The following is an 11,434-nucleotide window of genomic DNA, read 5'->3' as shown; positions in this document are numbered from 1 at the left end:
TATTATGTTACTGATGTTTACTTACTACTGTAATTTCTCTTTGATAGTATATTATACTGATCATATTAGATTTTTACTAAATCTATATCTCATAGTTGAAATGAAGGGTTTTGTGTTGTTGCGTTTACTTTTGCTTTTGAAACGCTGAGCTATTAGTTAGTGCTGAATTTGCAGCTATTATTATGAATGGCAAGCTGCATAACAATACGAATAAGAAAATAGCCCTTTGTTCTCTCTTTCTTTTCATCTGCATTGATTGTCTCCAAAATTATCTAATGTCGTTGACATCACATGTAGAGAGTCGATCAAAGAACAGGCCCTTTGCTTTTCTCCTTTGTGCTGTTAGATCCTCAAATGCTTTTCTCGATGCTAAAGTGCGACAGTGGATTAAATTGGAAGATGCAAGACTCTGTCTTACAGATTGATGCAAGTAATGGAAGCAGCCAGAGTTAGTGTAAGGAGGTGAAGAAGCAGTCAGCAGCCGGCAGTAGAAGATGCGGAGTGCCAATTGGTTCTTGGTTGCAATATGCTGTGCTTGTAAGTACTCAATTTGAACTTGACGATTCATTGCAAGTGTTCCAGGAGATAGATAAGTAGGGTGGGCAAACCACAATATATTCCATAGCACCAGAAGAACAATATAAACCCACACATGAACCTCCACAGAAGAAACTTGTCTAGATAAACAGGAATAAACTTACTCTTGTCTTGAAAAAATACCACCGACAATGGAAACATGAATCTATTGAGGCTGATAATAGAGAGACGGACACTGCCAAGTACTGCAAGACAAAATTGAATTTGTGCGAGGGTGCGTGGGGATGTCATTCTTTTATCTAAATGCCTTTTCTTTTAAAGTTGAGCAGTTTTGTGTCTGATTCTTCCGCCAGTGATTCTACCTTTATTCTACTCCATAGTAACGGACGTTTTTTCAGTATATCCCTAGCACGACGATCAAGGCATTCTTCTGCTCTTTGACATTTTACTATCATCTCCTTGTAAAAAGATGGACAAAAAGTTTTGGATCTTTTTGCTTGAAATTTTGGGTTTGTTTTTTTATACGGCGTGGTAGAGCTACATGTTTCGAACCGCTCTCTTGCATATATCGGTCCGAGAAACCAAGCTAATATGTTTAATGGAAATGTCTGCTTCACTTCTGTTTTCTGTCTTATCTTCATTTTCACTTTCATCCTTCCTTAGCTTTCAAGGGATTAATGATTATACAATCATGATTCCTAATTAGTAACCATACTCATTGCCTTGATCTGGGTTCCATTTTTGATTGAATTGTTTTGCATCAGTGTCAAGATAAAACGATAATCCCAACTTAATGAAAAGCAATGCAGAGACAACATGAGAATGTGTAATCCTAGACTTGGATTCTTTCCTTGTCTTAATAAAATTGTATTCTTTAGTTTGGCTGCATCTTATGTAGCCATGGATATCCGTGGCGTTGTTTTTATATGCATCTTATATGTTTGTAATAAGCTAATGATATTCAAATTGGAGGTTAGTCGCATGGAGGATTGAACCACACAACGACACAAGCATGTCTGTCAGATTTCATATTCAACTTGGTTTTTACTCGAAAGTGAGAAATACCAGATTTTCACAAAGACTAAATTACAAATTTTTATATTAACAGGGCTGGTTAAGCTAATTCTTGACTAGATTTCACTCTATCAGATTCTCTTTTTCTATGTTTGTCTGCAGAAAAAGTTAAGAAATGAAAAGGGAAGAAGCTTTTGTAGCAGTAGTCGCCATTGAAGACAAGATGAGGGACCAAGTGACTTACCCATCCTACCACACTAAGATTTGTCCTTGTTCTTCATTTCATTGGTTTCTGGTTTTGGAAAAAAGCTGAAACCTTTTAACATTATTTTATTAAGGGGGATTCTAAGACAAACGTTAATCCATTGGACACTGGAAGACAATTCTCACAAAGTCTTGTTAAGTTGGGAGGTGGTGGTGAGTGTGACACTCGACTGGACTGACTGGAGCAACAGCATTAGCCAAGAACAGGCAGCCTAAAACAAATGAAACCCAACAAAAACAAAAACCATGTTTTGATGCAAAAGGCCTTCCATTATTTGTCCCTTAAATCAACTTTCGTCCCTTTTGAGGTGGGTTTTTCATTCTCATACAGACCCTAAATATTGTCAGTGGGACCAAATAATGTAACAACCAATTATCAGTGCTCATACATTCATTTGACACCAAGACCTCCTCTTCTGCATGTCTTCCACCGGAAAATCTTACATGATATTATGCGACACTAATACTGTTTGAGTTAAAGTGTAACCAAAGTACAAAAGCCAGGATTTCAGAAAACAGATTCTTATCCTAGGAGTGAGTACTTGACTGTATGGATAAACTCACACTAACCCATCAATTTGGGATTTTACACAAAATACGCACACATTTGTGTTTGTTGTTGACGTGTGGGACAATGGCTCTCGTCTACACCTTCAAACGCAGTGCCCCAAGCTGCCGGAGAAAGTATAAGATTATTACTGTGTGTAGGACTATAATTTTTTAACTATTAGCTACTGATACTTGGTATCAAGGATTTAAGGGTTCCACAAACATACAGCTATCTGATCTGATGGGTTGAGAAGAGACACAGTCTTGCTATAATGCAAGGAATTTTAAACTTTAACAAGAAACACTGCATGTAGCCGCTTAATCTATAATCTACCAGGAGCTGGGCAGCGCAGTTGCTCCCAATTGCCATATATATATTCTCCAAATTACCTTGAAAATTAGCTTTACGACCAAACAAGCACCTGCTCATATTTATTTTGTGTTAACACCATCAGGCTATTTTGTTGTTCGACGAACACCGGAAATGACAGTCCATGGATTTTGGCAAATGAGCATTTAAAATGGACAAAAAGAATAAATTAAATAAAAAAAGAAAAAACTACAAAATCCCTACAAAGATAAAAGGAAATTAATATATTATATTAATGTGGGTAAATTGTATAGTTATAAATTCAGGCAGAAACACAGGAAAGGTTTTGTACTTTTTTTTTGTAGTGACATGGGCAGGGAGGAAGAGAGTGATAATAATTGATAAACAAACAACTCCCACTATAACCTAAAACTAAGCCTTGTATGTAGCAATACTAGTAGTGAATTGAGTCAAGAAGATTTGTTTGTTCAACCCATTGTTTTCATCTTCATACTAGATCCTCCTCCCTCAACCAAAAAAACAAAAAAAAAAACAACATTTTTTCATTCAACAATCTTTGATTTCCACCATTTAAAGCTCATTCAAACTGGGTTTAATGCCTGAAAAAAGCAGTTACAGAAAAAGAAAAATGAAGAGTTACTTGGAAGAATAAGAAGAGACAATATTCTGAAACTGTATATTCAAGGTTATTTCGATTCTTTTAGACAATAATTCGACCTTTCCCAATAAATTTGGCATTATGCCTTCAGGATTCAATGAATCCCTAACACCGTAATCGAATTCAAGGATTGTACTTTCTTGACCCGACAAAGAAACACACTGTATAAGGTTCTGATGATGCTTTTTAGAGAAGAAGAAAACAGATTGTTTTTGATGTGTTGGAATGGGAGAACATCTTCGCTACTTATAGTGATATTCATGCCTGTTGGTGGTTTATGGGAAGAGACGAGTGTGTTCAATTTTGAATGGAAACTTCTAGATTTTACAAAGTAAAACCAGAAAAAAATTCCGTATAACTCTGCGTAGCGGCAAACTTGCTGGTGTTTGGTTCATTCAAGTCTTTCACCGACCCTTCTTGGTCAGTATATCATTGTTTTCTGTATTTATCTATACTTAGTTGGTTTTGTTTGGTGTCTTTGATTTTGACACTCTTTTTTTTTTAATCATTTTGATGATAATGATCATAGATTGATTTTTTCAACAATGGAGTTTGAAGAAGCCAGTAATATGAAACCTTCTACTTCCTTGGGAGGGATTTCAGTACACAATCGTTCTAAGAGGTAATAATAGCATTTATTGACTTTCCACAGTAAAAAATTTATTCAATCTTTTGATAAACCCTGAAAGACTTTTCCTTATTCAACAATCAATATGTTTCCTCAATTTTGCTATTTTTGCTGGGTTGTGGTGTGTTTTTACTTTAACTGAAGAAATGGGGTTTTGAGATGAGTTAGAATTAGAGCACTATCAACTTCATAAGAAATAATGAAATTAGGTGGTGGTCTAATAAGAGAGATTGGTTATTATATTCTTGCTTAAGTAGGTATGTTTGTCTACTTTATTGTGATACTGATGTTTTTTTAGTTTTGGCAATGACAGTGATCATTATGAGATAGTCAAGGAAGATAACTTGAATATCTTACTTGTAGCACCTCATCGTCTTAAGCTGGTAAGTCTCGATGTTCCTTTTCGGTTTGAGCCTACTTTCATTTCCTTAAGTTTAGAAACTATATTGAGAAATTTCCATTTGGTTAACTGTTGGTATCAAGTTCTATTGTTTCTGGATTTTTCTTGTAATTGTGTTAGTGGTGTACTAGAGAATACATGGCAATTGTTTTTTTTTTTTTTGAATGAAAACATATATTTCAAGTTCTAATCCTTGTTAATGGTCCCAAAGTAAGCTATGACTGATACTTCTGAAGGACCATTTCTTAGGTGTTGCTAATTTTGGCTTTATTTGTTCACGTTTACGAAGGATATGGGACATATGAGGGGAAATTCTGAACCAATGAATAAGGAAACGCCTAACACCAAGCTCCAAATTTCGCTGAAACAAGAGGTAATAATAAGATCTACAAGTTTAATTAAGTTCAGTTATTTTCTTTATAGAGGTTTTGGATAGATGATGGTTGGCATCTCAAAACCAGCCTTTGCTTCCTGTTCCAGCTTTTTTATTGTTCACACAGTTGTTGATTTACTTGTTGTGTTGTTGAAAGTATTTCATCTAGTCAGAAGTATGTGTTGTTTGCCATTCTCAGCAATTTCATAGTTTCATCGTCTCATTTTTTACTACTATGCAGATTCTACAGCTTGAGAAACGGCTGCAAGACCAATTTGTTGAAAGGAAGGCACTTGAAAAGGCATTGGGATACAAGTCCTCCTCGCAATATACTTTGGATGAATGCTCAATTTCAAAGGTAATTTCGTACTGTATAGCTTTCATCTTACATGTGCAATCTAAATTCACACTTAATATGTCTTTCTTTCTTAACTTACGTTCGCTGTTATTTATTCTTGACAAAGCTAATTGTACCTACTTTTTAAACTTTCATTGAGAGGTCAGCCTGCCACTGAGCTGATAAAAGAGATTGCGGTACTTGAACTGGAGGTCGTGTATTTGGAACAGTATCTTCTCACATTGTACCGGAAAGCATTCGATGAACAAAGTTCGATCTTATCTCCATCTACCAAGGACGAAACATTAAAATCACCTAAGGTCTCCAGACTTGGTCTCACACCGAAGATAGAAAATCTAGAGGTTCAATCTAGTCGATTTCGATCACCTCGAGATTCAGTTACCAAATCACAGAGAAATCATGTCGAAGTCACTGAGAAGCTATTAGATTCTGGTATAGACCGCAGCCAATCTTCACTTTCGCAACATTCAGCTTTTTCGACTAGAACCTCTCCTCCAAGAGAAAATCATGCCAAATCATTACAATCAAGCCATTCACAACCTCTTTATCTTGAGGTATAGTAAAACTCTACAAGTATTTGGTTAAAATTTGTGTAGTTAGCCAACCTAATTTTTTATTTCCGATGTCTTATCTACAGAATGCAGAGACTAAGACTTCAACGTCGAACATTATCACTTTGGCAGAACACCTTGGTACTCGTATTTCTGATCACATTCCTGAAACTCCTAACAGGATCTCTGAAGATATGATTAAGTGCATGTCCACTATATATTGCAAGCTTTCAGATCCTCTTACAATGAATCACGGCATCTCCTCTTCTCCCATTTCATGTTCATCTCCTATAAGCTCATTTTCTCCTCGGTATCAGTATGATATGTGGAGCCCCCGGTGCAGGAAAGACTTTTCTTTCGATTCACGATTAGATAACCCTTTCCATATCGAAGGATTAAAAGAATTCAGTGGTCCTTATAGCACAATGGTTGAAGTGCCTTGGATTTATGCGGATAGCCAAAGGATGAGTGATATTGATCACTTGCTTCAAAATTATAGGTGCACATTTAGTTCTTATACTGAGTTGCAAGTGAATTATACTTTACTTGAGCATGCATGGTTCAATACTCATGTCTGTTTTCTTTTTCCTTTTTCAGGTCACTTGTTACTCGTTTGGAAGATATTGATCTTCGAAAGATGAAGCACGAGGAGAAGCTTGCTTTCTGGATCAACATACATAATGCACTAGTGATGCATGTAACTACTTTTCTCATTTTAAAAATATTATTTTCTTCCATCATGCCCTACCATTCAACCCTTGTTCTTCCTTTTTTTCTGGTGGATGGTAATTGTTTTTTGGTTATATTCATGCTGCAGACGTTTTTGGTCTATGGGATTCCACAAACTAGTCTGAAAAGAGTATCGTTACTCCTCAAGGTGAGCAGAGTCACATGTATCTCTTTCTGCAAAGAAAATGTTGTTTCCAATTCTTTTCTCATGCACCGCTTTCTCATGCAGGCTGCATATAATATTGGGGGTGAAACTATTAGCACTGACATGATTCAGAATGTTATTCTGGGATGTGCGGTGCCTCGTCCTTCACAGGTTGGTCCCATTGCTTGAACTTTTTGAACTTGTAAAAATCATTTATTATGAAGCTATTTTCTGTTTTATGTATTCACTTAGTGGCTTGTTTTTGGTCAGTGTGATTTACAGAACTACTATTTTTCTGTGTAGTGGTTTCGGACATTGTTTTCTCCAAGGACAAAGTTTAAAGCTGGAGATGATCGGAAAGCATATGTAATTGACCAGACAGAACCTCTTTTACACTTTGCACTGTGTTCAGGAAGCCACTCCGATCCCGCAGTATGTTTTTACACCTTTATCTGTTTCTAGCTTGGGGATACTTTATACTGTGTCAAATGAATCTCAACTGCTACCCTACTTCTAACATGTACCATAAGTAGAATCGAACTATCAAGTTTGCAAGACTGGGTGTAGGTTATTATGATCATATCATAGTCATTTTTGTTACATACCCATTTATCTTCTACACAGTAAGCAGTCATTTTACTAGATTTTTGTCATTTTCATCAGGTCCGTATGTACACACCCAAGAAAGTGTTTCTTGAGCTAGAATCTGCAAAAGAAGAGTACATTCGTGCTACCTTTGGTGTACGAAGCAAGGTACAGAAAATCCTTCTGCCAAAGATCGTAGAATCGTTTACGAAGGATTTAGGTTTATGTCCAGTGGGTTTGTTAGAAATGATCCAAAAATGTATGCCAGATAATTTAAGGAAAACCATGAAGAGGTATCAACAACAAGGAGGGTTCCCTCGCAAGAGCATCGAGTGGATTTCTCATAACTTCACTTTCCGGTATTTGATATCAAAGGAGCTAGCGAAATGATTGAATTTGCACTAATTTATCCTCCACATTAAACAAAATACCAAGTGATTCTTCAATTTTTTCTTTTTTCCTTTTCTTTTAGTCTCATTTCTTCTGTAAATAAGGTGGATAGAACAGCATCCTGCAGGTTGTATATGTAAAAAACACAGTTTAAGCTGCTATATCATCTAATGTGAAGTGTCTATGATTCAGTAAATTTAGCTTCTATTTTGCAAACTCTCTTTCCCTACATTCCTCCTCTGAGCAGAGCACAAGAGGTTAGTGTAAGTAGAGTGTAAAAACAATTCAGGGTCAAATATGTGGTCCCATTTATGTCAGATATCCGAAATTTGGAACCAAGTGTTTTGTGATTACTGATGATGAGATTACCCAAGCACCTGACTATGTTTTGGCGGGTTATTGAAGACATCTTGAGACATCCAATCCCTTCTTCTATTCAATGGAGCAGTGAGAATTGAGAAATCCCCAATCCCTATACCCCAGAAAGCTAGCTAGGCTGAGAGAAAGAGAAGCAATAATTTTCTTTGAAATTGAAGTGTAAGAACTAATGGAGGGAGATGAAATAGGCATTGTATTGGGTAGAGCTTCTGAACTTAGGTTGAAGATAAGAAAGTGTGTGGATAATGCCACAACGAGGCGAACCAACAACAACCAAGAAGAAATAGAAGATAATCTTGGTGGTGGTGGATTTGCTGGAACAGAGAGCCTTCTCAACATCACTGATGCCCTAGAATCACTTGAGGAACAACTTACTTCGTTTCAGGTTCTTACTCTCCTCTTCTTCTTCCCCAGTTAATTACTCTTTCTTTCATATCTTGTTGAAGTTAATTGTGTGGTTGGATTGCCCTCTTTTGATTATGCCTTTAAAATAGAACTTCAATTTCGCTTTTAGATTGTTGATGAATGTGTTGAGATAGACACTAATCTATACACTCTCAATTTCAAATGTTTCTGTATAGAGCATAGTCAAATTGAAAACTCATAGGCATCATTTGTTAGTTATATCTGTTCTTCGATAAGAAGCTTAAGGCCTTTGGTGGTACTGTATACAACACCCACAGAACCGGTTCTTATGTTATTTTTGGTGACAAATTTGGATGGACCTCCGTCAAGGACAATCTTCACTGCCTTTGAGATCTTACTGTTCTTTTCAACTTTAATGAAGCCAGGATATGGATGGGATTCTTGGGCATGACTTATAATTTTCACCTAGTAATGGCTTAGTCCCATTGTTGGTTCAGTACACTGTTATAGGGTTATAAATTTTTCGGCAGATATTCAGGTAAAGGGTGGTGCTTTACTTGCTGCCGGTGATAAACATTTTCATACGGGTGGACCACCTTCACTTGTTCAAGTTGAAATGCCTGACACCCCTTATTATAGATTCTGCAAGTAGGTTCTTTTTGGTTGTGGCTTTTGCTTATTCTTGTTAGCTTTGGTTATTTCTCAAGCTAAATTTTTTTGTTTGTCTTTAAGGTTTTGAAGTACTAAAATTTCTGATTAAGCAAAAACCAAAACGTCCCATTGCTGTTGAGTATGGAAGGCTCTGAGTTATCTTCATCTTGATATGTTCTTTTCCTTTTTCTTCACCTAAAATGTATGAGTACTATGTTTGAATATCACAGGCGCTGCAGCAACAACAGAGGTATGAGAAGGAAGCAGCTCTAGCTCAGATTGATCACAGCCGTGAAATTTTACTTAACAAGCTCAATGAGTACAAAGGAGATGACTTGGAAGTGATACGTGAGATTACTTCCTTTGCTAGTGAAACAGTTGAGCACAATGCAGATCTTGTACATCCTCCATACGGTAGCCGCATTTCCCACACCCTGAGCTTGGGTAATGGTTATCCTTCAAATGTTCCTGCTACGCGTACAAATGGCCTAAATGGAGTTACCAGCATTAACCCAATCCACCAGACTAAGAAGCCGAATAAGTTAGAGAAAAAGCAAAGCCAATCCTCAGTTAAAAACTCACCAACAGGTTTGAGACTTATGTTCAATATGGCAGTAAAGACAGTGCTCACTCTCGTAAGTGTTGCATCTGTTTTAACCTTTGCTGGTTTTGAACCAAGTATCAGGAAAAGGAACACAGTGCGCAAGGTTCTGTATTCCTCACAAAATTCAGCAGCAGAGGATGAGAAGACAAAACCTACAGGTCATTGCCCACCTGGGAAAGTCATGGTAATGGAAAATGGAAAACCTCGATGCATCGTGAAAGAGAGGGTTGAGATACCCTTTGAACCAGTTGTTACAATGCCAAACGTCAATTATGGGTGTGGATGATAAACAAATGGGTATGTATCTGTCTCATCACCTAGTACAAGTTTCTGTTTGTTTACCATGATGCTTGTGTCTAAAGTCTCATTGTGGATAATCTTTTCCCTTACATTCAAATGTAATGCATCGATTTCCTAGATTCAGTCTAGTAAGACCAGATACAGATACATTGCTCGTGTTCAACGTGTGATGTTTGGGTATTAGTTTTAGCATTCAACCAGCAAAATCATTAAAGCGAAAACTAGAATAGAGTGACATCTTGTAGAAGAATATGCATAACCCCTTGAAAAAAAGTGCAGTCCTACATATAAAAATGATTTTCTTGTACAATTAGATCAAAAGGTTGCAACAACTCTCATGAGTTTTGGCTGGTTTCTAGAAGGTGATAGCCAAACTAACGGTTAAATACTCATGGCATGAACAGTACCTAAATTTTATATATTATCAGTGACTACATAACATTGCATGTGAAAACCAAGAAAAAGAGATTATGTCTGGGTCCTCTCATTCAGACCCATTCGGATTTTGTTGTTCTCTCTTTTAACTTATCCGCTGCTTTGATACTCAAGAATTCTTCCCCCTTAGATTACCACGATTCACCCGAGAACCCAATTTAATGTTAGCGTAAATAGCCGGAATCTTGTTACCAGCTTGGGTCTGGGAAGTACAGAGCTTGCTTTAATGGCTAAGGCACATAATTCTGATATTGTAAGTGGTTGCCTGGAATGAGAGAGGGGCCAGAGAAAGTAGACTTGACCCATTTGTAACTCTTCCGTTTCATCCATTTTCGGAATGATCATGTCGACATACATAGTTTCAGAACTGCAAAGGAAACAATTTGGGTTTTGTGATAGAATATGTTCTGCTCTGATTGGTTGCTTGAATTCTTGTAATCTACCATCAGTATGGATTACTTTTGCTGTTGATTGAGAACTCATAATTCCTCCTCCACTTGGTCTCTTCCTGCTTGTTTCAGAAGAAGCACAAACACCCATTTTAGAGAGAAAATGATGAAAGTTGGATTGGATTGGAGAGAGATAGGGAGATAATGAAATTCGGATGCTTTGTTCTGCAATGTAGTTGATTGGGTGGGTGAAATGTTGTGATGGTTCTTAAATATATATAAGCCTGGAGCAAGAAAGTACTCGTCTAGGTCAACAGTCAAGGTCAAGATAAAAATGTCTTTTCGAAATTGATGTGGAAATGAAATCCCCCCTCAGTGTTACCGATATCAAATCAACAAAGTATAAAGTGCCAAAGGGTTTTCTTTATGCCAAAAAAAAAAAAAAAAAATATTTGGTTGATTATTAGGTCTCTGATGAGTGATGCATTCTCATTCTTTTACTAACGTGTAAACTCAACTTTTCTCTAGCAAGTCTTTTATTCTTTCTTTATGCCATGAAATTGGAAAGGGAATGTAGATGTTGTTTAGCACATTAATGGTAATTGATTCAGTTTCCTCCTTGGATACAACTGTATTGAAAAGATCACAATGGTTTTAGCCTCACAAGGATCAAATAATAGAGCCATTGATGTGGCTGTCTTAACTGTGGTAGTGGACCTAGTTAGTAAGTTCGCGAATGATTCGCGAATCATTCGCGAATTTTTCCGTATCACGAATTTTACCGTCTTATTCGCGTACG

At 36.8% G+C, this 11,434-nt stretch overlaps 2 protein-coding genes across 7 annotated transcripts; both read left to right on the top strand.

Moving 5' to 3' along the window:
- The first annotated feature begins 3,027 nt into the window (after positions 1 to 3,027).
- LOC113289274 lies at positions 3,028 to 7,714 on the top strand. Of its 5 annotated transcripts, none has more exons than XM_026538488.1 (12): positions 3,028 to 3,773; positions 3,883 to 3,975; positions 4,280 to 4,364; positions 4,671 to 4,754; positions 4,996 to 5,112; positions 5,259 to 5,666; positions 5,750 to 6,162; positions 6,261 to 6,360; positions 6,481 to 6,540; positions 6,622 to 6,708; positions 6,841 to 6,969; positions 7,201 to 7,714. In XM_026538488.1, the coding sequence occupies exons 2-12, from the start codon at positions 3,899 to 3,901 to the stop codon at positions 7,510 to 7,512; spliced, it is 1,872 nt and encodes a 623-aa protein (XP_026394273.1). In that variant the 5' UTR covers positions 3,028 to 3,773; positions 3,883 to 3,898; the 3' UTR covers positions 7,513 to 7,714. The 5 variants fall into 5 exon arrangements, with proteins under 5 accessions (XP_026394273.1, XP_026394274.1, XP_026394277.1 ...); XM_026538489.1 differs by having other exon boundaries at positions 3,029 to 3,773; positions 4,295 to 4,364; XM_026538492.1 differs by lacking the exons at positions 3,028 to 3,773; positions 3,883 to 3,975 and adding an exon at positions 4,182 to 4,190.
- A 165-nt stretch (positions 7,715 to 7,879) lies between these two features.
- Positions 7,880 to 11,157, top strand: LOC113289273 (plastid division protein PDV2-like). 2 transcript variants are annotated; one of them, XM_026538487.1, is made up of 3 exons: positions 7,880 to 8,275; positions 9,138 to 9,808; positions 10,768 to 11,157. In XM_026538487.1, the coding sequence occupies exons 1-2, from the start codon at positions 8,060 to 8,062 to the stop codon at positions 9,795 to 9,797; spliced, it is 876 nt and encodes a 291-aa protein (XP_026394272.1). In that variant the 5' UTR covers positions 7,880 to 8,059; the 3' UTR covers positions 9,798 to 9,808; positions 10,768 to 11,157. The 2 variants fall into 2 exon arrangements, with proteins under 2 accessions (XP_026394272.1, XP_026394271.1); XM_026538486.1 differs by lacking the exon at positions 10,768 to 11,157 and having other exon boundaries at positions 9,138 to 10,116.
- Positions 11,158 to 11,434: the final 277 nt, after the last annotated feature.

This window comes from Papaver somniferum, chromosome 6, assembly GCF_003573695.1.
Source record: "Papaver somniferum cultivar HN1 chromosome 6, ASM357369v1, whole genome shotgun sequence".
Lineage (NCBI taxonomy): Eukaryota > Viridiplantae > Streptophyta > Magnoliopsida > Ranunculales > Papaveraceae > Papaver > Papaver somniferum.
Note: the sequence above shows the minus strand (reverse complement) of the source record. Positions and strands in the feature narration are given on the sequence as shown.

Bases quoted from the DNA above. Each gene is read 5' to 3' on its own strand.
- LOC113289274 (XM_026538488.1), top strand. From the start codon at position 3,899: ATGGAGTTTGAAGAAGCCAGTAATATGAAACCTTCTACTTCCTTGGGA. The intron at 4,755-4,995 runs GTAATAATAAGA...ACTACTATGCAG, and splicing joins AAATTTCGCTGAAACAAGAG to ATTCTACAGCTTGAGAAACG. The intron at 6,541-6,621 runs GTGAGCAGAGTC...TTTCTCATGCAG, and splicing joins GAGTATCGTTACTCCTCAAG to GCTGCATATAATATTGGGGG.
- LOC113289273 (XM_026538487.1), top strand. From the start codon at position 8,060: ATGGAGGGAGATGAAATAGGCATTGTATTGGGTAGAGCTTCTGAACTT. The intron at 8,276-9,137 runs GTTCTTACTCTC...TGAATATCACAG, and splicing joins AACAACTTACTTCGTTTCAG to GCGCTGCAGCAACAACAGAG.